Source organism: Carcharodon carcharias, chromosome 22, assembly GCF_017639515.1.
Source record: "Carcharodon carcharias isolate sCarCar2 chromosome 22, sCarCar2.pri, whole genome shotgun sequence".
NCBI classification, from domain to species: domain Eukaryota; kingdom Metazoa; phylum Chordata; class Chondrichthyes; order Lamniformes; family Lamnidae; genus Carcharodon; species Carcharodon carcharias.
This window is the reverse complement of record NC_054488.1, coordinates 13,352,322-13,379,246: the sequence shown is the minus strand read 5'-3', so window position 1 is coordinate 13,379,246 and position 26,925 is coordinate 13,352,322. Positions and strand designations below refer to the sequence as shown.

The 26,925-nt window shown below is 41.6% G+C and overlaps 1 protein-coding gene and 1 long non-coding RNA gene across 5 annotated transcripts in view; one reads left to right on the top strand and one right to left on the bottom strand.

Annotated features, from left to right (window-relative positions):
- Positions 1-20,463, bottom strand: part of map2k4a (mitogen-activated protein kinase kinase 4a) — a 159,343-nt gene extending 138,880 nt beyond the window's left edge. For 3 of the 4 annotated variants that reach the window (XM_041216864.1, XM_041216865.1, XM_041216866.1), the window contains exon 1: positions 20,362-20,463. In XM_041216864.1, the coding sequence (XP_041072798.1) occupies positions 20,362-20,449 (88 nt within the window). In that variant the 5' untranslated portion in view covers positions 20,450-20,463. The remainder of the gene's footprint in view (positions 1-20,361) is intronic. The other variant, XM_041216867.1, reaches the window with a different exon arrangement.
- LOC121293695 lies at positions 20,213-26,454 on the top strand. Its single transcript, XR_005946580.1, has 3 exons — positions 20,213-20,372; positions 23,902-23,986; positions 26,308-26,454. It is a non-coding gene; the product is annotated as an uncharacterized LOC121293695 (long non-coding RNA).
- The last annotated feature ends 471 nt before the right edge of the window (positions 26,455-26,925 follow it).

Here is a 26,925-nt window from a genome sequence, read left to right as displayed (position 1 = left end):
ATAAAGCCAAAGATCCCATTAGCATTTTAACCACTTTTTCACACTGTTCTGCCACCTTCAATGATTTGTGCACATATACCCTAGGTTTCTTTGTTCCTGCCCCTACTTTAGAATTGCATACTTTATACTGCCTCTCCTCGTTCTTCCTACCAGAATATATTAGTTCACACTTCTCTGCAATAAAGTTAATTTGCTTTGTGTCTGCCTATTCCAGGAACCTATGCCCTTGTGAAGTCTACCTTTATCATCCTCCCAGGTCATAAAACTTCCAAGTTTTGTGCCAATAAATAGCAAAAAAATGCTATGGGTCCCACAATACACATAACGAAAAAAAATCTTGTCCATATTTTCAGATTTGAATTTACACAATTTCAAAACGAATTTTGAAAATGAATGCTGCTAAACACAAACAATTGGCTAACAACTTAGTAAGTTTCCCAATGATTTAGGACTTAACTAATATAAAGCTAAATTTTTCCCTTTAACAGCCAAAGACTTGTGGTTTAGGTCATACAAATTTTATCACTTCTCAAGCACAACTAAAAATGATATCACATCAATAGGCTTTACTTAGTGGGAAACCAATATTAGTAAACTTTTATCCAGGGCCCTGTTCATCGTTTGAGCTAAGGAGCTGCAAATGAAGGTCTACAGACAGCAGAGTAAATCTCAAGGATTGCAGATGAGGGAGAGGCACATGTTACAAGTACTGTACATTAGGGTACATGGGGTAGTGTTTCATTGCAAACGTACTTCTAGTTTACAGAAAACCCAGCATAGCACAGAGATTAAAACACAGGACAAAATCACCTCATTTGTTACTATTCTAAGATTGTAAGAATGTGCCAAAGGCGGCAGCCAACCAGCCCATTGTGTCTGTGCTGGTTCTCTGCAAGAACAAATCAGCTAGCCCCACTGTAGCACCCCTTCCCCAGAGCCCTGCAAATGTTCTCAATTTAAAGGTTATCCAATTTCCTGTTGAAAGCCACAATTGACTCCGCCTCCACCACACACTCAGGCAGTGCATTCCAGGTCCTAACCACTCATTGCATGAAGGTTTTCCCTTATTGCACCTTTGTTTATTTTGCCAATCACCTTAAATCGGTGTCCTGTGGTTCTTGACCCTACTGCCAATGGGAAGTTTCTCCCTATCTACTCTCTCCAGACCCCTCATGATTTTGAACACCTCTATCAAATCTGCTCTGAACCTTCTCTTTAAGCACAAACATCTCTAAATCTAAGCATGTACTTGAAACCCCTCACCACTGGAATCATTCTTGTAAATCTTTTCTGCAAGCTCACTAAAACCTTCGCATCCCTCCTAAAGTGTGGTGCCCTGAGTTGGACACAACAGTCCAGTTGAGACCGAACCAATGTTTTATAAAGGCTCAGCATAACCCTCTTGCTTTTTCACATTATGCCTCTACTTAAAAAGTCCAGGGTCCTGTGTGGAGCTGAATCATTTTAAAGAGAAGTGAAAATAAAATTCGATACAGCCAGCATTGCCTTCCACAGCTACCTTGACTACGCTTCCTCAAATCCCACTTCCTATAAGGACTCTATTCATTCTCCCAATTTCTCTGTCTCAGTCTTATCTGTGCAGATGAAACAACCTTCTATACTAACCATTGTGACATGCCTTCCTTTTACCTCAACTGAGGGTTCACCCCTCGGCTTTGTCCATTCTGTTTCAGCTCTCACCCCTTCTCTTCTCTCCCAGAACCACAACTGGCATTCTCCTTGCCCACCTCACCAGCTTCTGTAGTCAACGGATCGTCCTCTGCCAATTCCACCACATCTTCCCCTTCCCAACCAGCATTCCAGGGGGACCCTTGCCCTAGTGACACTCTGGACCACTCCTCAATCATCCTCAACACCTCCTCCTTTCCCTATGGCAGTTTTCCATGCAAACGCAGGAGATGCAATATTTGCCCTTCTATCTCTTCCCTTCACCCCAACCAAGGTCACAAATGCTCCTTCCAAGTGAAACAATGATTTACTTTTGTCAATTTAGTATACTGCCTTCATTGCTCATAATGAGGCTTCTCTATATTGGGGAGGCCAAACGCAAACTAGGTGACTACTTCCCAAACACCTCCATTCAGTCTCCAAGAATGTGCACGAGCACAAGTTTCCAGTCATCTGTTGTTTTAATCCTCCACCTTGCTCTCACCCTCACCTTTCTGCCCTTGGTCTGCTGCAGCATTCCAATCAAACTCAATGAAAGCATAAAGGAACAGCACTGCATTTGTTGACTGGACAATTTACAGCCTTCTGGACTCAACATCGAGTTCAACAATTTTAGTTTGTAATCTCTGCTGTTTTTGTTTCATTTTGTGTTTCTTTGTTGATTTGGTTTAATTGCTCATTTCTCTCTTACTTCCTTTACTTTGCTTCTGAACAGCAGCTATTCAGGTTCCTGCCATTCATATATCCTCTAGACAAATCTATTGTTTCTTTACTTGTCCCATTACCAATCCCTTCGGCCCTGCACCATTTGTCATTCAATTTCTCCTGCCTTCCACCCTATCACCCCTTTGTTCATCTTCCCACCCTGCCTGCTTTTACTTGCTCAAAACTCATTACATTTCTAACTTTTGATGAAAGATCACAGATTGAAATGTTAGCTGTTTCTCCCTCCGCAGGTGCTGCCAGACCTGTTGAGTATTTTCAGCAATTTGTTTTATCAGAGTTCCAGCATCTGCAGTATTTTACTTTCATAATAACAACAGGGAACTTGATAATTGAATCAAGAACATACTGAATGTTTCTTGCTTACTTTGGAATGAAGCTGAATAGCATGAAATCAAAATAAATAGTGAAAAATAGAGGTTAAGAAAAATCACAGAACTGCCATTTCACTTTACAGCTTGATACAAACTGACAGTACATATGCTACATTTACATTGCAACTACCAGTTGGTGCAACTTAGTGAACCAACAATATCATACTATCTGGTACACTCCATTTTCAAATCAGGAAAAACAAAGCTCGGGGGAATTATGCCCTTAAAATATGTATGCTGGTTGGTTTGAAGGCTCAATTCACCATCCACTGTAATTTTGCGAGTATCAACCAGGGATAGCAGTAGCCTACTGACAATTAACTTCTGTGCCCCTGGTCACTGAAGTAGAGCAAGGAGGAAGAAATCAGCAGAGGTTGACATGATGAGGAAATGCACTTCCATGGAAGGCATGCAACAGGATAATCAGGTATATCTATTCTGCAACAGCAAAACAGTCTGTTGGCATTTTGAAACTTGCCTTGGGAGCCAAAGTAAAACACAGCAAGAACGAGGCCATATCCTTCAGAAATTGGGCTGATCGATCCTTTGTCCTCTTCACCATCAGGTCAGATGGCCTGAAGGTGATGGGAATGTCGTTCCAAGGGGCTGGGTGTATGTGCCAAAAACTGGAAGGAGCATACAGCCATTGTGAAACTGGGCATGTGGAAGTGATACTCCCTCTCTATTGCAGGTAAGGACCTGGTCATCAAATGCAAGGTGCTCTCGCTGTTGCTCTTCTGGCCCATGCCCCTGCGCTGTGGTGGTCACCCAAGCCATCTTCTGCTTTTTCTGGAGATTAGATTGACCATGTCCCCAAGGACATGATGTATGAGCTTCTAGAAAAGGTGGGGAGGAGGGGAAGCGCACCCAAAGTCACCCTCATCTTGGTCATCTTTATGCATGGCTGTATCAACCTGTGCAATCCCCGGTACGCAAACACTAAATGTCACTAAATGCAGAGGTTCCATCAATCCCTGGTATTGCGAAGCTCAGGACTGGCCATGCTGCCATGGACTGCTCCATTCAGTTGGACTTTTCCTAATGGAAAAGTTTGTGCAGAAAAGTTTTGACCACAAGTCCATCAGGCAGCAGTCTGCATGCAATGTCTTCGAAGCCTTGCGGGAAAAAGAGATGGTGGATCCCGTCAAATGGTTTCCTGAGCAGACTGTCAAAGTCATTTGGCAAAATGCCTCATCTCCAGAACTTTCAAATAAGCACTAAGACATAGCTTGGCTTGTGGTGAGAAAGGCCCTCCCAGTCCGATCCTTCCTGCACATCCAGGATCTCACCACCTCCACATGCTGCCTTTGAGGTGGTTGCAGCGGTGAAGAGATGTTGCCCACCTCCTTCTGGAATGTGCCTTTGCAAAGCAGGTCTGGAAAGATCTGCAGAGCTTTTTGTCAAGGTTCATCCCAAGCAGCTCCATTATGCAGGACTCGCTGCTCACTGGGTTGTTTTGAAAGACACACACAAAGATAAGCATCAACTGCTGCTGGAGGATCAACTCAGTGAATGATGTTCTTTGATCTGCCCAAACATGTGGTGGTCCAGTACAAAGAGCTACCGGTGACCAAGTATTTCAGACTGGCACATTCCAAGGTCCAGCAATATGTGCTGAGGGATGCACTAAAGCCTGGGGCAGCCGCTACAGTGATTCAAAACAGAAAGGCACTGTCTAAGGCCCTCCCACCATGATACACCAAGGGGCTGGAACCAGTGTAAAGCCCCTTGGGCTATGTGCACCAGAGAATGTCTGATATGAAATGAAAATGTATATCATAAATATAACCCATAATAGCAAGTGTAGCGAGGCACCTCTTCTACTGTATCAAAAGAAACTGATCTCTATTGCGCTTCATCAAATTTGAACTGTTATGTACTTGTACAAATTTTACAATAGACAAAACTTTTGGGGAAAAAGTCTGTCGCATCTGAAAAATGGCTATGATGAGGTACTGTCGGGCTGCCAATATCCATGGTTCCTTTCCACAGTAAAAGTCTGTAGAATTAGCAGACTGGAGGAAATTAGAAGGGAAGTAAGTGGTGAATCAACACTGCTGTTCTGTTATACCACAAACAGAAAATATATGGATCCCCTTTCAATAACGCACACACAGAAATCTTCGCCATGCCATCATGGAAACAAACAGCACTGATCTCCACAAGATAGATGAAGTTCAAGGTCAAAAACTTCATGGGAGACAATAGAAAATTAAAATGAAGGGGAAAAATTCAGCTGTTTTCCAAATGATAAGTTAAAAAACTAAGACCTTAAAACATAGAAGAAATGGGCCATGTGGCCCATCGAGCCTGCTTCGCCATTCAATGAGATCATGGCTAGTCTGATAATCCTCAACTTCACTTTCCTGCCTTTTCCCTATAACCCTTGATTCTCTTACTGATTAAAAATGTCTATCTCAGCCTTGAATATACTTAACGACTTAGCCTCTACAGCCCTCTGTGGTAAAAATTCCACAGAGTCACTACCCTCAGAAGAAATTCCTCTTCATCTGTTTTAAATGGGCATCTCTTTACTCTGAGATTATGCCTTCTGGTCTTAGACTCTCCCACAAGGGGAAATAACCTCTCAGCATCTACCCTGTCAAGCCCTCTAAGAATCTTTCTTGTTTCAATAAGGTCACCTCTCATTTTTCTAAACTCCAAATGGGTACAGGTCCAACTGATTCAACCTCTTTTCATAAGAAAATCCCTCCATACCCGGGAGCAACCTAGTGGAAACCTTCTCTGGACTGCCTCCAATGCCAGTATATCTTGCCTTCGATAAGGGGACCAAAACTGTTCAGAGTATTCTAGGTGTGGTCTAACTAGTGCCTTGTATAGATTTAGCAAGATTTCCCTATCTCATCTTCCGACTAGGCACTTTATAGCCTTCCGGACTGAATATTGAGTTCAACAACTTTAGATCATGAACTCTCTCCTCCATCCCCACCCCTTTTCCAATCCCCTTTTTTTCCCCAATAATTTATATAGATTTTTCTTTTCCCACCTATTTCCATTATTTTTAAACGTATTTCCATCCATTGTTTTATCTCTACCTTTTAGCCTATTTCGATCCCTTCCCCCATCTCACCCCTACTAGGGCTACCTGTACCTTGCTTGTCCTGCTTTCTACCCTTAATGTCACCTAATCACACATTTCTTAGTTAATATCAACACAGTCAACACCTCTTTGTCCTTTTGTCTATGACATCTTTTGGCAATCCCCACCTATCAATGGCCCTCTATCCAGCTCTACTTGTCCCACCCCCCCTTAAACCAGCTTATATTTCACTTCTCTTCTATTTTTCCTTAGTTCTATTGAAGAGTCATACAGACTCGAAACGTTAACTGTATTCCTCTCCGCAGATGCTGTCAGACCTGCTGAGCTTTTCCAGGTATTTTTATTTTTGTTTTTGTTTTGGATTTCCAGCATCCACATTTTTTTGCTTTTATTCCCTATTTTTATACTCCATTCCCTTTGAAATAAAGGCCAACATTCCACTTGCCTTACTATTACCTGCTGAACTTGTATGCTAACTTTTTGGGGTTCATGCACGAGGACTCCCAAATCCCTACATGCTGCAGCTTTCTTCAGTTTTTCTCCATTTTAATAATGGTCATTTCCTCCATTCTTCCTGTTAAAGTGCATAACCTCACACTTTCCCACATTATATTGTCATATTTTTGCCCATTCACTTAACCTGTCTATATCTCTCTGCAGACTCTGTGTCATCCTCACCACTTGCCTTCCCACCTATTTTTTTGTGCCATCCATAAACTTTGCAATAGTCTATTGATTTCCCTCATCCAAGTCATTAATATATATCGTAAATAACTGTGGGCCCAGCACTGATTGCTGTGACTCCACTAGTTACAGGCTGCCATTGTGAAAATGCTCCCCCATATCCCAACTCTGTCTTCTATTAGTTAGCCAGTCTTCTATCCATGCTAATATTCTACCCCCAACACCATGGGCTCTTATCTTATTAAGTAGTCTTGTGTGGTACCTTATCGAATGCCTTTTAGAAATCCAAATATGTTATATATACTGGTTCCCCTTTACCTATCCAGCTTGTTACCTCCTGAAAAGAAGATTTGTCAGGTATGATTTCCCCTTCATGAAGCCATGCTGACTCTGCTTGATTAGATTATGCATTTCTAAATACTCTATTACATCTTTTATAATAGATTCCAACATTTTCCCAATGACAGAACCTAACTGACCTATAGTTACCGGTTTGTTGTCTCCCTCCCTTTTTGAATAAGGGTGTTACATTGGTAGTTTTCCAATCCTCTGGGATTTTTCCAGAATCTTGGAAGATTACTACCAGTGCATCCACTATCTCTGCAGCTATTTCCTTTAGTAACCTAGGATGCAACCCATCAGGTCCAGGTGACTTATCAGCCTTTAGCCCCATTAGTTTCCCTAGTACTTTTTCTCTAGTGATAGTTATTGTATTTATTTCCTCACCCCCACCCCCCTCCCCCCACCCCCTAACTTTTGCCCTGTGATTATTTAGTATTTTTGGTATGTTATCAGTGTCTTCTTTCGTGAAGACTGATGCAAAGTATTTATTCAACTCCTCTGCCATTTCCTGGTTCCCCATTATTTTCCCAGCCTCATTCTCTAAGGGGCCTATAATGATTTCTCTTTGTTTTTATATATTTAAAGCAGCTCTTACCGTCCATTTTTATATTACTTGCCAGTTTACCTTCAACATTTATTTTCTCCCTCATTTTTTTGGTCATCTTCTGTTGGTTTTTAAAACTTTCCCAATCCTCTGGCTTACCACTAATCTTTGCCATATTGTATACTTTTTCTTTCACGTTAATACTATCCTTAACTTCCTTGGTTAACCATGGTTGGTTTATCCCCTTCCTACAATCCTTCCTGCTCACTGGGAGCCAGTTGTTGTGAGTCATGAACTATTTTCTCAAATGTCTGCCATTGTTCATCAACCGTCTTTTCTGCTAAATCCTTTCCCAGTCCACTCCAGCCAACTCTGCCCTCAGTTCTTTGTAACCACCCTTAAAGTTTAGCATAGGTGTTTCTGAACTAAGTTTCCCACTCTCAAACTGAATGCTAAATTCCACCATGTTATGGTCACTCTTTTCTAGGGGGTCTTTTTCTGAGATCATTTATTAAACCTACCTCATTACACATTACCAGATCCATAGTAGCCTGATCCATGGTTGGATCCACAACACATTGTTCTAGGAAACTATCCTGAACACACCCTGTGAATTCTTGCTTGTGGAATGAGAAGTAAAACTCTATTTTGTACTACGTGAGTAGGCAACATTTCAGAAGAAGGTGAAGACTTTAAAATCTTAAAATATCCTTGGATAATTCTGTAACTACCCAATGTAACTCTATATACTATTGTATGCCTCAGCAGGATGTACAATTTATTTGAGTTCCTAGATGAAACCTGTACACACACTATTTCCCAAAGGTATGACAATGTTTTCGAGCTTTCATTATTATTTTCCTGCATTGATATACTATTGGCATGTGGAAGGTAAAATTTAATTTCCAGCCTCTAAATTTGCTTAAATACACAGTAGACTTCCTGCAAAAGATCCCTTTATAGCACCAATTATTCCTCTCCCAAACACAAAGGCAGCTATCAGTTCCAACATTCAAACTGCATCAGCCAAGATCAGCGAACTGAACATCAAACATGGGGCTTGATGATCAGCGTGGCTCAGCAATTCATCTTTATAAATCAAGTCATCAGGTGGCTCCAGGAGAAATCCTTTTTACATTATAGAAGATAGAATCACATTTATTTTTTCAAAGCATTAATACAGAAAAATAAATTCAGTATCACAACTATGTTAAAATTTAATTCCTTATATTCGAATAAATGGGTGGGAGAGAGGAGTATAGAATGACAAACAGAACTATTCAGAACAGAAACATAGAAAATAGAAGCAGAAGTAGGTCATTAGGCCCTTCGAACTGCTCCACCAATCAATATGATTGTGGCTGATCCTCTATCTCAACGTCATAATCCCACTATCTCCCCATACCCCTTAACACATTTAGAGTCTAGGAATCTATTTCCTTCTTAAATATATTCAGTGACTTGGCCTCCAGAGCCCTCTGTGGTAGAGAATTCCACAGGTTCACCACCCTCAGTGAAGTAGTAGTTTCTCCCCATTTCAGTCCTAAATGGCCTACCCCATATCACGAGACTGTGACCCCTTGTTCCAGACCCCTCAGCCAGAGGAAGCATCATCCCTGTATCCAGTCTATCCATCCCTATCAGAATCTTACACGATTCAATGAGATTCCCTTTCATTCTTCAAACTCCAGTGAGTACAGGCTTACTTGGCCCAATCTCTCCTCATACAACAATCCTACCATCCCAGGAATCAGTCTGATGAACCTTTGCTGCACTCCCTTTATGGCAAATATATCCTTTCTTCGGTAAAGAGACCAAAACTGCACACAATACTCCAGCTGTGGTCTCACTAAGACAATAGAAGAAAAACATTAAGAATGGTGCCAATGTGGTTTCAAATTCATCTTTGCAATTAATCTTCATTCAGGTTTTAACATGAAAAATTAGGATTTTCCCTTTCAAGCAACTGCTTGAACAATTTGCATTAATGTGGTACCTTTAATATTGCAAGATGCTTTGCAGATGTACAAATCAGACAAAAATGCACAGTGAACCAATGAAGTGGATATGAGTGGGCAAAAGCTTGGCTAAAGAAGTGGGATTTAAGGAGGGTCTTCAGAATGACAGGGAGGTGAAAAGATTTATGAAAGGAGCTTTGGCCAAGGTGGCTGAAGGTACAACCAACAATGCCAGGACAAAGGACAGGTGAATGCATGAGGCCAGAATCGAGAGATCAGAGTTCTGTGGGTTGCATGGGGCTCACAGAGTTAGGAAGAGAGGAGAACATAAAAGCATTTATTATAACACAAAGATGGGAATTTTAAACTGAAGGCACTGAAAGATGGGAAGCCAATTTGGGTTAGCAAGGACAAAGGTAAAAGGTGAGTGGAACTTAGTATGAGATACAATATGGGCAGCAATTATGGATATACTGAAGATCACTGAAGTGAAGGAACATGAAGCAGGAAAGCATCACAACACTGGAGTCTGGTGGTGTGGGTAAAAACAGTGATTATCTTCAAGGGGGATTTTGCATCATTGTCAGTCAGTAAATGCCATGCTTGATTTTGATTACATCAATTTAAGTGCTGTATCAGAAATTCAATAGGGCAATTCAAACATGGGGTTGTGGGGAAAAACAAGCAGGGATTTAGGAAGCGGCGAGCTCAAGGGCTTGAGAGGTCAGAGGTTGGAGAGTTGAAAACAGAAGTTTTGGAAGAGAGACTGACAGTACCGTGGAGAGGTAACCATTTACAATGTCAGCTAGCATGGGGCTCAGGAAAAAATGGAATGCGTGGGGCTGAAGGGAGCAGGGGGCCGTGTCACATGAATGAGATTAGTGTTCATGAGGGGAGAAACTAGAGGTTGGGGTGAGAGTAAGACAAGGAATGAGCATAGAAGATGGTTTGGCTTAGGTAGTAAAGGAGAAAGCAGCAGAGGCAGCTTAATAGACAGGTTCAATCTTAAGTGATACAGAATTCCTTGAGCTCCTCGCATCTGTAGTTGGAGGTGAAGATGGAACAGAACAGGGAAGGTGGTTTTAAGGAAAAAGGTTGCTATTAAAGAACAAAATAACAGTAACTATCTTCATTCTTCAGGTTGATTCTGGAATGCTGGATAGTTTTGGCAAAGGAAGTCTTATAGTGTGTGATGTAGGCTAACCAGATCTGTAAATAGATGGCTAAACCTGCTGTTTGCCAGATGTACTCAAGTCTGCAACTCTAGAACTTAAGTGAGCAAAGATGGGTGCCATACCAAGAAGAATTAACAAGATGGAGGAGTGTAAAGGCTCTACTGGGGCAAAGAGAAAGGTGAAGGTGAGGAGACACTTGACCGGTGCAAAAGTATTGCAGCGAATGTAAGTTTGGAGGCTCGACATTTGGGTGTTTGAAATTAACTATAACTTGAAAGGTTTTTTTCCTGGGGTGGAAGAAAAGGAAGTGGAGGTAATGGAGTGCGGAACACAAATGGTGAGAGGTACAAGAAAGTGTTAAGAAACAGCCTTGAGAGCAGATTTGTCTCATGGCATTCCAAATTAAATAGCTATTTGATAGTGAGTGGTAAGGTACCTTGCAAATAGTAATGAAGTAATATAGTTAATAAAATACTGCTAATATTGACAGAATAATTCAACTAGTATAATAGAATACTTATAATTCAGATTTGGAGAAAGTGGGAGTGCGACCTAACAGCTTACTGGATTTAACCAAATGACTGCTGTCACAATTTATTGTGCTAAACAAGACACTTTGGAATTAAAAATAATCTTATTAACTGGGTCATGCATATGAGCTAAATTTACATATACAATAGCTGGGAATTACAAAACTGTAATTCAATCTTGGTGCTCTTACCAGTTATAAAGTCTGCAAAATTTAGAGTGTGGATTATGCTGGCCTATGAAATCCTAGCACATTTATCTGAAATTCCTTTGCTTTGTATCAGAACAAGGCATAGCAAGCCTTTAAACAAAAGGGTAAACACTTCTACTAAGGCAGTGGAAAGGGAAATTTTCAACAAATGCATTAAGCATTAGTATGCCATCATGCAGCATAAATTCAGGCCTGAGTGGAATAGAAACCTAAGATTGGATTACAGCTTTATCCCTCACTCCAATGAATTAAAATGGCTCATCAGGAGGGCTAATTTTCGTGTAAAATTGCTCACAATATGTAGAGATTATAATTTTATAATGCAATCCCTTCCTAAGAACAGCCCACTCTCCCACTCAAGAGAGCCTGAAACACCCCTCCAACAACAGGGTTGCTCTCACTCTCTACCCCTCATCCAAACTAGGGTCATCTTCCTCCTACTCTTTCTAACACAAACAAGGCCTTTCTCTCTGCCCCTCTCAAATTGAGTACCAACTCTATCTCCATCTCCCCCGAAAAAATCCTCCCTCTTCTCTACTTCAAACGATTCCCCAACTCAAGTTGAAAAGTGACTCAGAAAAGCACTGATATTAATGTACCTATCAAGGCTGTTGATTAAATTAAGGCAGGAGACATTTCTTCATGTATGCACTGGAACCCCAGCTGTGCAGAGGCTCCAGGGAATTCTACTCCTTTACAGAGTCAAGCTCATTGTAAGCACATTTTGTTTATTTACATTGGTGTTCCAAACATTTTGAAGGCAAATGTGGCAATGAAGAAGCATGTTGAACTGCTGAGAGAAAGGAAGGAAAGGAGGAGGGTGTACCCAGAATACAGGGCAATCATTGGCGAAACAGATAAGATGTACTGTTTGTGCAAGCAAAGTTAGGGAAGCCGTTTATTTGTATATATCTAGTTTTATGAATTCATGTCTTATCAATAAATTTTACTGAGGCATAAAGTGAGCGAGTAAAGGATTATCAAAGCTACATCTCTCTTTTTGCTGTAATAGGATTGTATTAAATATGACTGGATTGCAAATGGGGAGACAGGTTTTGCATAATACTTGCTGAATAACAAAGAACAGGGGCATTTTAATTGATTTTCAAGGCATGGGCGCTGCTTACAATGCCAGTGTGTATTGGCCATCCCAATTTCCCAGAAAATATGTTGGTGGGCTCCCTTCTAGTGGTTGGATACAGGCCACTTGAGGCGCAAATGTATTGGTGTGAAATGGAAATCACGTTAAAGCCAAAACAGATAAGACAGGCTTCCTTCCCTGAAGGATATTAGGAAGCCAGTTGTGGTTTTACAACTATCCCAACTGCTTCATATTCAATTTCACTGACGTCAGCTTTAAAACACAAGGAACTCAAATGATCAAAATGCAATGATGGGATTTGTATTAATGTTCTCTGGGTTAACCGTCCAGGTCTCTTGATTACGAGTCCAGTCACATAATCACTACACAATCACACCTCATTGTAAAAAAAAACTCATGTCCATTGAATGAAGGAAGTTGACACAAGAAAGGATAGAATAAAGATGCACTTTATCAAATGCTCTTTCACCATTATATGTAAATTGCATGCTGAAGTGTTAGAATATACAAGAAAGGCTAAAGACAAGTACAATATTGATGCATACAAGTCCTTTAATACTTTAATAATCTACATACAGGGAATTTATAAAGTCATTGAGCAAATTTATATTTTAATAACTTTAGATGTGCATGATAGAAGCAAATTATAAACGGCATTGGAAAATGTATTGCCTTTCCTTCACTGTAAAAATGTCAAACTCCCTTCCTAAAAATACAGAGGGTGCACCTACACCAAATGGACTGCAGCAGTTTAAGGCAATGGCTCACCATCGCCTTCTCAAGGGCATTCAGAGATGGGCAACAAATCTGATCTTCACATCCCATGAAAGAATTTTTAAAAAAGCATAATTCACAAGGTGCTTTAATACTAATGCTGAAACAGGAGTAGTGTGTGCAGTTTTGATCTCCATATCTAAGGAAGAATATAGTTACCTTGAAGGCGGTAAAGCAAAGGTTCATTAGATTGATTCCTGGGATGAGCAGGTTGCCCTATGATGAGACACTGGGTAAATTGGGCCTATACTCTCTGGAATTTGGAAGAGTGAGAGATGGCCTCATTGAAATGTACAAGATTTTGAAGGGGCTTGCAAGGGTAGATACAGAGGGTTCATTTCCCCTGGCTGGGGAATATGATGCCACAGCCTCAGGATAAAGGGTTTATCATGTAGGATTGAGATTAGGAGAAATTCTTCACTCAGAGGGTTATGAAGAGGGTTGTGGTGATCCTATCATTGAATATATTCAAAACTGGAATATATTTTTGATCTTTCAGGAAATCACGGGATATGGGGCGTGAGGCAGAGATTAGCCATGATTGTACTGAATGGCCGAGCAGGCTGGAGGACCTGCATGATCTACTCCTGCTCCTATTTCATGTTATTAATTGGTTGAAATGGCAACAGAAGAAAAAATGAATCGTTGGAAAATCAAATTCTACACTGCATCACAAAAGAGGGTAATTATGTTGCAAACCTAGAAACTTCCAACGTATTGTGTGAAAACCTTATGAATTGTGCTTTCATATGCAGACTTCAGTTTGCTATCATGTGCACATCCAGAGTTACTCAAGTTTAAAGCTGCATATGTACTTTATAAACACCTTGTTTAATGTATTTGATCACATTGTACAATGGACACTGTGCCATAATCACACATTGAAAATTACTCATCTCTATTACAGACTAACACTACCAGGGAAGTCAAAAAAGAATACAATTGTTTTTTTCCCAGTTGCTGCACAACTTGTTCACAATAAAGTTTATGTATCAATACTTCATAACTACAGACATACAAATTCTATATTGCTTCTACAGACCTACCTCTGCCACTCTACAGGATATCTAAAAAAACAAATACAAACTCACTTTCCTAAATCACAGTGCAGCCAGTTCTTGCAACTCAGCAGCGATTGTACAGAAATATAAGTCGCTTCCACAGTTCTGAGGCAAATGTTCTTACTGTAATAACTAAATTTCAGCTCTACTTAACATTTTTAAAATTCATTCTTTAGATATGGGGTTCACTGGCAAGACCAACATTTATCTCACAGCTCTGGTTGTCTTTGAAAAGGTGACGGGGAGTCTTCTTGAACTGCTGCAGAATGAATGGTGAAGGTACTCCCACAATCCGTTCTGTAGAGGGATAAAGGATTTTGACCTAACAATGAAGAAACATTGACCTATGACAACATATGTGACTAGGCGATGTTGATGCTCCCATTCACATTGACTTCAACTATCAGAAAGGCAATGTGTTTGAGATGCTATTGAAAAGTCTTGACAAGATGTTGCAGTATATCCTGTAAATCATATAAACTGCAGCCAACATGTGCCAATGGTGGAGGGTGTGGATGTTTAAAGGTGGATAGGCAGCAAGCTGATTTGTCTTAGATGGTGTTGAGTTTCTTGAGTGTTGTTGCAAATGCACTCATCCAGGCCAGTGGGAAGTATTACACCACACTCCTGACTTGTAGGTGGAGAGGCTTTGGTGAGTCAAAAGCTGAGCCATTCATTTCAGAACACCCAGGCTCTGATGTTCTTGTATCCACAACATTGTGCAAGGCGGGTCAGTTGAATTTTTGATCAGTAATGACCTCCAGGAAGGTGATGGTGCAGGGTTTGATGGTCATGGGGAGGTAGTTGGACTCTCTTGTAGAAGACAGTCATTGTCTGGTACTTGAGCAGCAAATTTTATTTGCCACTTATCAGCCCAAGCTTAGGTGCTGTCCAGGTTTTGCTAGGTACAGGCGTGGGCTGCTTCATTATCTTAGGAATTCCAAATGGAGCTGAACATTGTGTAATCATCAGAAAATAGCCCCAATTCTGACATCATGATAAAGGGAAGGTTATTGGTGAAGCAGCTGAAGATAGTTGGGCCAAGACTGTTGCCCTGAGGAGCACCTACAGCAATGTCCATAGGCTGAAATTACTGTCTTCCAACACCACAGCTACCTTCCTTTGTGTCAAGTACAACTTCAAACACTGCAGAGCTCTCCCCACCCACAATTCCCATTGATTTGTTTCACTGGAACTTCTTGATGCTGCAGTCAATTGAATTCAGCTCTCTTGTCCACGTTCGAAACAAAATTGCAAACCAAAATGGGCATCAGTGAGCAGGTTATCAGTGAATAAGCAGCAATTGATACCACTGTTGACAATCCCTTCCTCCACTTGACTGATGCCTGACAGTAGAGCAACTGGTTGGATTGGATTTGTCCTGGTTTTTGTGGAAAGGACATACCTTGGCAATTTTCCACATTGCCAGGTAAATGTCAGATGTCACAGCTGTCTTGGAACAGCTTGGCTAGAGGCATGGCTATTTCTGAAACCCATATCTTCAGCACTATAGCCAGATGTTGTCAGGAAACGCAACCATTTCCTGATAGCATGTGCAGTGAACTGAACCGGATGAACACTGGTATATGTGAGGGTATCTCAGAGGGCAATGTTGGCCCACCACATGGCACTTCTAGCCAAGATGAGTGCAAATGCGTCAGCCTTGTCTTTTGCCATGAATGAGGATGGGTTGTTCATGAAGCCTTCTGCTCCTGTTAGTTGCTTAATTCTCCACCATCATTCACATCAGAACATGGCTGTACTGCAGATCTTTGATCTGATCTATCGGTTGCAGGGTTGCTCACCTTTAGTATACTACTTAGCATGCATATAGGCCTGTGTTGTCACCTCATCAGGCTGGCACCTCATTTTCAGGTACACCTGGTGTTGCACCTGGCATGCTCCCCTACATTCCTGATTGAATCCCAAGGATGTTGATAGGGGTCATCTTGGTCATCTGGCTTGGTGGTAATTGAGGAGTGAGGAGCCTGCTGGAGAATGAGATAATAAATAGCATTGGATTACAATTCTGCTGATGTCCACTCAGCATCTTGTGGCTGCCCAATTCTGAACTGCTAGGCCTGCTAGAAAGAAAGAACCTGCACCGAGGTGAGAGTGACTGCCCTTGACATCAAGGCTGCATTTGACTGAGTGTGGCTCAAGAAGCCCTAGCGAAACTGAAGTCAATGGGAATCGGGGGGAAACTCTCCACTGGTTGGAGTCATACTTAGCATAAAGGAAGATGGTTGTAGCTGTTGGAGGTCAGTCACCTGAGCACCAGAACATCACTCCAGGGGTTCCTCAGGGTAGTGTCGTTGGCCCAGACATCTTCAGCTGCTTCATCAATTACCTTCCTTCCAACATAAGTTCAAAAGTGGGGATGTTCACTGATGACTGCACAATGTTCAGCACTATTCGCAACTCTTCAGATGCTGACGCAGTCCATGTCCAAATGCAGCAAGACCTGGCCAGTATCCAGGCTTGGGCTGACAAGTGACAAGTAACATCCATGCCACACAAGTGGCAGGCAATGACCATCTCCAACAAGAGGGAATCTAACCATCGCCCCATGATGTACAATGGCATTACTATCACTGAATCCCCCGCTATCATCATCCTGGGGGAGTTACCATTGACTGGAAACTGAACTGAGCTAGCCATATAAACACTGTGGCTACAAGACCAGGTCAGAGGCTAGGAATCCTGCGACAAGTAACTCACCTCCTGACTCCCCAAAGCCTGTCCACCATCTGCAAGGTGCAAGTCAGGATGTGATGGAATACTGTCCACTTGGCTGGATGAGTGAGGCTCCAACAACACTCAAGAAGCTTGACACCATGCAGGACAAAGCAACCCGCCTGATTGGCACCACATCCACAAACATTCACGCCCTCCACCTCTGACGCACAGTAACAGTGTGTACCATCTACAAGATGCACTGCAGAAATTCATCAAGGTTCCTTAGCACCTGACAAACCCACGACCACTACCATCCAGAAGGACGAGGGCAGCAGATAGATGGGAACACCACCACCTGGAAGCTCCCCTCCAAGTCACTCACCATCCTGACTTGGAAATATATCGCCATTCCTTCACTGTAGCTGGGTCAAAATCCTGGAACTCCCTTTCTAACAGCACTGTGGGTGTACTGACACCACATGGACTGCAGCGGTTCCAGACAGCAGTTCACCACCACCTTCTCAAGGGCAACTAGGGATGGGCAATAAATGCTGGCCCAGCCGGCGAAGCCCACATCCCGTGAATGAATTAAAAAAAAAACGTTTGACAATTCCAAAGTACTTTTTGGGATCTTTTTGACATCCACCTGAAGGGGCAGACCAGGCCTCAGATTAACTCATCCAAAACATGGCACCTCTGACAGGGTAGCACTCCTTCTGTACCGCACAGAAGCATCAGTGCTGAATGAATGTGCTAACATCTCTGAAGTGGGACATAAACCCACAACCTTCCAACTCAGAGGTAAGAGTGCTACACACTGTGCCAAGGCTGACAGCTAAATAAAACCTATTTAGCATAGTGGTAGCAAGCAACATATGACAGAGGGTTGTCTTATGGTGATGATGGGACTTGGCTTCCACACACACAATATCAGTGCTGCCATGAATAGATGTAACTGCAACAGGTAGATTGGTGAGAACAAGGCTAACTAGGCTAAACTTCTTTTTACTGTTGTTTGATATAACTAAGTGGCTTGCAAGTTGACTTCAGTGGGTAGTCAAGACTCAACCACATTGGCATGGGACTGAACTCATGTAGGCCAGGCCGGGTAAGAACAGGTTTTCTTTTCTAAAGGACATTATTCAACCAGTTAGGTTTTTACAACATTCTTCAGCTTCCTGGTCACTTTACTGATTATCAGCTTTTTATTCTGAATTTTATTTTCTTTAAAAGGAACTGAATTCAAATTCACTTTAGTTATAATTTGTCTTAAAATTAAGAGCTCTGACATTAACACAAGTAAATGAAAGTGCCAAACACCTGTACTGATAACTACACAAAAGCCAACTAACAACAAAATGTTGAATATACCACACACCCTAATGTACTGTGCAGGTGGGGCACTGTAACCAATTTCTGCTGGAAGAGTTTGCAAAAAATCTTCTTCTATTACATTGATTGCACATGCCCAAGGGCACACTGGACATCAATCATAAATTAATTCCAAAACAATAGTGATTACAGTCAATGTATGGAATTCCTCGCTCTGCACTAAAGATCTTCCGTAATCCAACTTGCGATAGTCAAAATTAATGCAGAGACAAATTGTCATTTTTTTGTTAAATCAGTTGCAATTTTTGTGCAAATTATGTACAGCAACATTTCTACGCTATAATGTTAGGTGCAATACATTTTGTCAATTAACATTTTCAGAATAGAAATGCTTGCATGGCAATACAGTCACACACCATACTGACATACCATCACTCACCAGTGTGTGATAGAACATGGACACATGGCCACAATACTCACCAATTTGTTTGTCCCAAATGTTACTGTTAGGGACTGCACACAGAAGTAGGTACTACTATTACCTTTTTTTTAAAGGGGGTTAACCAGAGTTGCTCAATTATCTCTAATTATTATTTTCAGCAAGGTTCATGGAGGTTGAAGAAGTAGGCTAACCATATATTCAAACCATGGTGTGGGGCATAGAGACACCTCACAATAGGCAAGGGAAGAAAAGGAAATGTAGCAAAGGTAAACCAATAGAATGGATGACTGGCTGGGAGCAGATTCCAAAACAATAAGTTAACCAAGCTACTTATGATATTGTAAATTATAACAGCAAAGCTCAACCATTCAAGAATATAAACAGCATAAGATTAAACATTGCTCCTTTGTTGGCAATAACTAATGTCTTTTTGTAAGTTACAAGTTCAATAAGTTTTATTACTGCATTGTTTTCATCATGCTGATCCTAATAAGAGACAGCATGATATGGCTGAGAGAATAAAGATGACAAATGAATAAATACGGCATTACTTAAGTAACATCTTTTACTTTTGACAGAATACCAGGAAAAATACCATAGTCTTATCTACAATTATGCAGCTGGCCACCAACTATCAAATTTAGATATGTCCTCTGTGCTGTATAATCACTGAAAACAGACATGAAATCTTAAGTACTTGCTGTAACATCCTACAAACCAAAAAGGTGCAAAAAATTTATGTAGTCAACTACAATTATTTGCGTTATATCACCAACTACATTCCAGCTATATGTCAAATACAAACTTTGTCACCTTCCAAAATAGATTTGGCCTTTAATGTTATGTTCCAAATTCTTCATTAACCTGCAATACCTATTCTGTATGCTTACACAATTAGGTTTATTAAATTTACATAGAAAAACCTATAGTCCAAGTACTGCACCATTTTAGAGAAAGTGGAATGTGGACCTGAAAAATAAGCTAGAACAGGTAGCAATATCTGCTCAGTAATAACTAAACGTAACCCTGTTTAACTAAAGCCCTAATTTCAGGCAGGCACCATTACTCTTACCACAGTAAGCCAAAAAAAATAACTATAAAAAACATGATTGCCAGAGTGAAAAGACATAACAGCTTAAAATACTGCACTGTTAATGGAATTATAATATATTGCACTGTAACCAGAGAGGGGAAATAGGGCAGTGTATAAGCATTTGTATTCCAACACTACTACATTATGCCATAACATTCATACTAACGCTCCAAAGTAATTCACTATGTTAAGCACTTTGGAATGTTTCAGGTGTGCAAGAAGGCAATACTTAAATGTAATTATTTATTGCTTACAGTAAAAGGCAAATACAGAAAAGGAGCCAAAAACTGTTTTAAAAAAAAACCACACACTAGTACTTTGTAATTTTGCGAATACTGAAGGAATTATAAAAGCTTCTCCCTCCCCCAATATTAATAACAGTTCATGTTGAAGAGTAGTGAAATTAGAGCTGTCTAACGCACACCTTGCATATCTCTAGGCACAATGAAGAGAGGTGGCCTGGCCCTGGAAGCTGCTGTCTGTGCAACAGTACTAACACTCCTAAAAACGAGAAGGCCGGCAGGAGGAAATCTTAAATCACACACCATTACAAGATGATACTGCACAAGAGTGCGGTGAGGTGGCTTACCCTGCATGCAGGTAGTTGTGTTTTGCTGTTGACTCTGTTGCTGCTGAGCTGAGCTGCTGGAGTTGTTGCTGTAGCTGGGAGTCGCCATTGTACAGATAATATTCCGGGGGGGGGGGGGGGGGGGGGGGGGCGGGGGTGGTGGTGTGGGGGAAAGAGGAGGAAGGTGGGGGGGGGTTGGTGGAGGTGGGGAGAAGCTGCAATGCAGCAACTCTCTCTCTCACGGTCACTTGCTTCCTTTTTTTTATATTATATACATAGATTATTTATAAAATAAAATAAAAACAACCCTCCCCCCTCCCCCTCTCCCTCCCGCAAACACACTTGCACCCAAATCTCTGAAGCCTTTAACAGCAGCCAAACCCCACCGGCGCCGTCAACAAAAACCGGTTAAAATCCGCCTCCTGTCTTCCATAACAGGAGTAAAGACACGTACAATTTTTTTTATATATAAATATTTTTTTTTTAAAAAATGACTCGGTTAGATAATTTTTTTTTTTAAATTAAACCCCTCCGGAAAAAAAAATAACAAATTTATCTTATTTAACTCCCAAAGACGGCGAGAAAGAGAGAGAGAGAGAGAGAAATGGTTTCCACAGGATAAGTCCACACGTTAGTTTCCGAACCGAATTATTATTTCTTTTCTCTCTCTCTCTCTCTGGTTTTGCAAACAAAAATATATATTTAAAATAAAGAAAAAGATAATTTTAAACTAGGAACTGCCCGAGTGCCTGGAGGCGCCGCCACTGCAGCCCTGACAAAGAAGCCATGGAAACCCTGCTGACCCCCCCCACCCCCCGCCCGCCCCCTTTCCAACGGCGAGAGAGTCCCTCTCTGTGTGTGTGAGAGAGAGAGAGATTTTTTTATATTAATAATTTTTAAAAAAAAAAGAATCTGTGTGCGGCCCCGGCAAAGATGTAATCACAGAAAAATTCGGGAAAATCCCATCAAGAATGCGTCTCTCCTGGCGTCACATCTGTGAGTGAAGGAACAAGATGGGAAAGGAGGTGTTGTTGGGAGGGAGGGGGGAGGGGGCGGCGGCGCGCGCAGACACACACACACACACACACACACACACCCCCCGCACTGCGCAAGCGCGCGACCGGCTGCCTCGCCACCCCGGCCGTGCCGCCCTCTGGGATCTGTAGTCCCGCCCTCCCTCCCTGGAAGGCAGGCGCGCCTCGGCCGGTCGGAGAACTACACTTCCCCCCGCCACACCCCCACCCCCCCACCACCCCAGGCGCCAACGCGGCCGCCCCGCGCACCAGTTAGGAGGGACGCCGGGCATCGGGCCCCGCCCCTCGCCCTTGTCGAGATTGTGACGCAGGCAGCGGCCACATCCAGGGCTTTGCTGCAAGGGAGAAGTGGGCAACTTTGCTGAAATTGCAGCCTGATTTATTCAGTATAAATTCCTGAACACGACCTTTCTGAATTGGACATCCTGCATTTTTTTTTGGGTGGGCCTGTATGCAATTTCCAAAGTTATAAATGCACACTCAAAGTCTGAATTTATTTTTCCTCTTCTGTGTTTGAGGATGTGCAAAATGTTAAATATAGTTGCTGGGTATGTTCTCTTTATTCTTTCACAGGATGTAGACATCAATGGCTAGATCAACTTTTATTGCCCATCCATAATTGTTCTTGAAAAGGCGTTGGTGAGTCGCCTTCTTGAACCACTGCAGCCCATGTGGTGTAGGTACACCCACAGTGCTGTTAGGTCGTACAGAACTTGAGTATTGCTGAAAAAAAAGTTTGGCAGTTAACTGTTCTCTGGTGCATTCTCCATGGCAACCAATCAGAATCCACTTGACAACCAATCTGCATCCTCCTCATGCATTATAAATTGTTGATTTGATATTTTTGCGAATCAGTCCTGATGAGTGCAAGATGAAAAGCTTTGACAGCATGTCTTTTTTCAGCAATACAAAATGTTAGTTATTCAATTTCCATCATTAAGTAAGAACATTTCAATCTCATGATGCCAATAATCTGATGGGTTGGTTGAAATGCTGAAAACTGATCTCTTTACTTGTGTCTATGACATCCTTGTCAATCTTTCCTCAGCCCCCACCTATTGCTGACCTATCCAGCTTCACTTGCTCCACCCCCTTAAGCACTATAAATTTTATTGCATTTCTACCTCTCTTTAGCTCTGAAGAAGTCATATGGACTCAAAACATCAACCCTGCTTCTCTCTCCACAGATGCTGTCAGACCTCCTGAGTTTTTCCAGCATTTTCTGCTTTTATTTCAAATTTCCAGCAACTGCAGTATTTATTTTTAGCTTTTATCTTTTACTCTAACTTAATTTTGAGTGCTGCGCTAGTAGGTGATCTTGAGGCTCAGTAGGTAGTTCTACTGCCTCTGAGCCAGAAGTTCCTGCCCTACACCTTGCTGGCCATAGGAGTGTTTATGATGTGGACGAAGCTCCTAATCCTTCCAAAATGCACGTGGCAGGCAGTTAGAATGGCAGAGATTCCTGGTCAGCCATGCTTGATGTGGAGTGAAGGCCCTCAAGCTCTAACCACTTGTCTCTCTAACAGAGAGAGATGCCCATGGTCTTTTGCAGACAAATTACAGATGGGGACCTCAAAGATGACCTGAAAGGCATGAAGTGTTGAAGTACTGTAAAGAGTGAGCTCATGATCAGTTTTCAATCTTATTTGAAGCCAATACATTAAGTGGAGTCATGACATCTTCCCATTAGCAGGGAAACCAAGATGACTAGTCATCTCTGAAGGTGGTCACACAGCTTTACATTTAGTTACAAAGTGCCATTGGCAAGAGAGTAGGAAGTGGTTGCCCATTAATCCACTTGACTGGAAAAACTTAAGTGGGGAAGAAAAGTATTGAAACAAAAATAAAAATACCTGGAAAAACTCAGCAAGTCTGACAGCATCTGCATAGAGGAACACAGTTAATGTTTCGAGTCCGAATGACTCTTCATCAGAACTAAGGAAAAATAGAAAAGAGGTGAAATATAAGCTGGTTTAAGGGGGAGTGGGACAGGTAGAGCTGGTTAGAGGGCCAGTGATAGGTGGAGATTGCCAAAAGATGTCATAGGCAAAAGGACAAGGAGGTGTTGACAGTGGTGACATTAGCTAAGAAATGTGCTAATGGTGACATTAAGGGTAGAAAGCAGGATGTGCAAGGGGGTGGGGTGGGGGGAAGGGATCGAAATAGGCTAAAAGGTAGAGATAAAACAATGAAGAGTCATTCGGACTCGAAACATTAACTGTATTCCTCTCCGCAGATGCTGTCAGACCTGCTGAGTTTTTCCAGGTGTTTTTGTTTTGGATTTCCAGCATCCGTTGTTTTTTGCTTTTATCAAAATGTTTAAACAAATGGGGGAAGTTTCATGGCTTAGGCTGACCCAGAGAATGACAATAGGATCATAAATGCTCCAAACACCCTGTTGAATAACACAATTATCTTCGTCGTACACTTTTTGAGGGCTTTGTAAAATTGATCTTGTTAGGTGCAACATTGAATCGAATCAACATGCTGTGACCTGGAGGCATAAAAACTTGTTTTCTATCTACAGGTCACCAAATGGTAAACTCCAATCTTAACACGCAATCCAGAATAGAATCAGAGCCGAGCCATTTCTCAAGATGAAGGAAAAAAAGGTGTGTTAATATTGTCCACTTGCTTGCAGCTCCAAACATTTACAGGGACTGACAGGCTGGGAGGGAAATCTAATCCCATAATTTCTACCAATGTATTTATCAAATAGGCTGTTGGAAGGTACATAAGGACTGTTTGAATAACTGACCCTGAAATCGCCTTTGTCTCTGTGTGGTACAACAATTTGTCTTCCCTTAGTTTTCCTAACAGAATCATATCTAAAATGGAGAGATAAAAACAAAAAAACTGTGGATGCTGGAAATCCAAAACAAAAACAGAATTACCTGGAAAAACTCAGCAGGTCTGGCAGCATCGGCGGAGAAGAAAAGAGTTGACGTTTCGAGTCCTCGTGACCCTTCGACAGAACTTGAGTTCGAGTCCAGGAAAGAGCTCTTTCCTGGACTCGAACTCAAGTTCTGTCGAAGGGTCACGAGGACTCGAAACGTCAACTCTTTTCTTCTCCGCCGATGTTGCCAGACCTGCTGAGTTTTTCCAGGTAATTCTGTTTTTATTCTAAAATGGAGAGCTCACTATCCAGGAGAATCACATGCAAACACCCAAATCTGTGATACACTACTATACTACATTTATATGGCAGATGTCTCAACACATACATGTGGAAGGCCATCAATTTAAATAAAATATTTCAGAATGTATTACAACTTGTAATTTATTACCAGAGAGATGATATAAAAAGTGATGGCTTCTGTATATACACCACTGGCTTTTAATCATGTCTACAATAATAAATGATAAAATATTTGCATAGTTCAAATGCATCTAAAAAAAATTACGACATTAATTATTTTTGATACACTGATCCAACTGTTGCCCCTTGATGCTCAATGGCATTATAATCAATGAATTCCCCCCACTATCAACATTCTGGGGGTTACCATTGACCAGAAACGGAACTGGACCAGCCATATAAATACTGTGACTATAAGAGCAGGTCAGAGGCTAGGGATTGTGTGATGAGTAACTCACCTCCTGACTCCCCGAAGCCTGTCCAATATCTACAAGGCACAAGTCAGGAGTGTGATGGAATACTCTTCACTTGCCTGTATTAGTGCAGCTCCCACAACACTGAAGAAGCTGGACACCATCCGGGACAAAGCAGCCTGCTTGATTGGCACCACATCCACAAACATTCACTCGCTCCACCACCGACGCACAGCAGCAACAGTGTGTGCCATCTACAAGGTGCACTGCAGGAATTCACCAAGGTTCCTTAGGCAGCACCTTCCAAACCCACGACCACTACTATCTCAAAGGACAAGGGCCGCAGATAGATGGGAACATGACCACCTGGAGGTTCACCTCTGAGTAACTCATCATCCTGACTTGGAAATATATCTCCATTCCTTCATTGTCGCTGGGTCAAAATCCTGGAGCCCCCCTTCCTAACTGCACTGTGGGTGTACCCACACTACATGGACTGCAGTGCTTCAAGATGGCAGCTCACCACCACCTTCTCAAGGGCAAATAGGGATGAGCAATAAATGCTGGCCCAGCCAGCGAAGCCCACATCCCATGAATGAATAAAAAATAAATTTTCTTTTTGTAGCAAGACTCGTTAAACAATTTGTCAGCTGCTTTCCAGCTAGATTTTTTGAAAATGAAAAACTGGCATGATTTTACTTGTTATCTAGTGTGTGCCAAATCTGAATAATTAGCATCAAGTTGAAATATGATTTGTTCCACCAAAGTAAACAGATAAGACCCACAATTATGTTTTTGGACAAGACTATGCTTAAAGATTCTTCATTTTTAGTTCTGCTGGCTTTCATCAGCAAATAGTGGATTTTAAATTATTCCAAAGTCATTTTTTAAATCAAATTTTGAGACTTCCCAACCTGAATAGGTAAGTAGTGATAATTCACAAAGGACCCTAGGTATCTCTCTCTATTAGAGAGAGAGACAGTCTATTGGTTGCATATAGCTTCAGGGGCACCACTCCCTAAGGGTGGGATAAGGCAAGGAGGCAGGCCTCCATGAACCACCACAGCCAGTACAGGGATTAAACCCACACCATTATGCATCATGCTTGAGCCATCTAACCAACTGAGCTAACCAATTTTCTGAAATCTCAGAATTTTTGGCACTCTCATAAGATTTGGATCTGTAGTCTTTGCACCTGTATAGGGGGATTGTATCTGGCGGGCTTTATAGTTCTTCATCTGAATTCTCTCAAGAAACCATCAAAGGTAAGTTACCAATGCAATAATTATTCTGTTTACATCACTATGGTTGCTGTGCCCTGATTAGATGCCATGGTTATTCCAGGTGAAGTTTCCAGTATGGGCTCTCTTTTTCCTATCAGGTCTCTTTGTCTTAGCTGTATCACCAACTATGCTATGTTGAAGGACTCTCCAATAGCAACTCAATGAATCAGAATGGCAGCCTAAAGATTACAGTACTGGACCAGCAACCCAGAAGTTAACGGTAGAAATCCTACATGGCAAGTTCTAATAACTTAATTCATCCAGTAATCCTTGGGGCAACACCAGAAAAATAGTGTTGAAGATTGCTGTGGTATCTTAAAAACCCAATTGGTTCACTAACATACTTCAGGGATGGGCCAACCACCTTGACACATGTCTCTAGCCCTACAGTAGACTAGGGAGGAATGATAAATAACAATCCAGTTCAAAACTACTGTATTTAAATTCCCTATCAATTATTAGGGGATTTATAAAAATGTATTAGCACAGAAATTAATCTTGTAATGATAGTGGATAAATGCTCATATGGCATGTAGTCATTTGGTAATGCAGAACTTGAGTACTGCTGAAATCCCCAGGGCAATGCCTTAGCCAATCAACCTGCGTAGTTCGAATTTAAACAAAACTTGGCAGTTAACTGTCAGTTATCTGTTAACTGGTGCATTCTTCATGGCAACGCCTCTATCAATCAGAGTCCACTTACCAACCAATCAGCA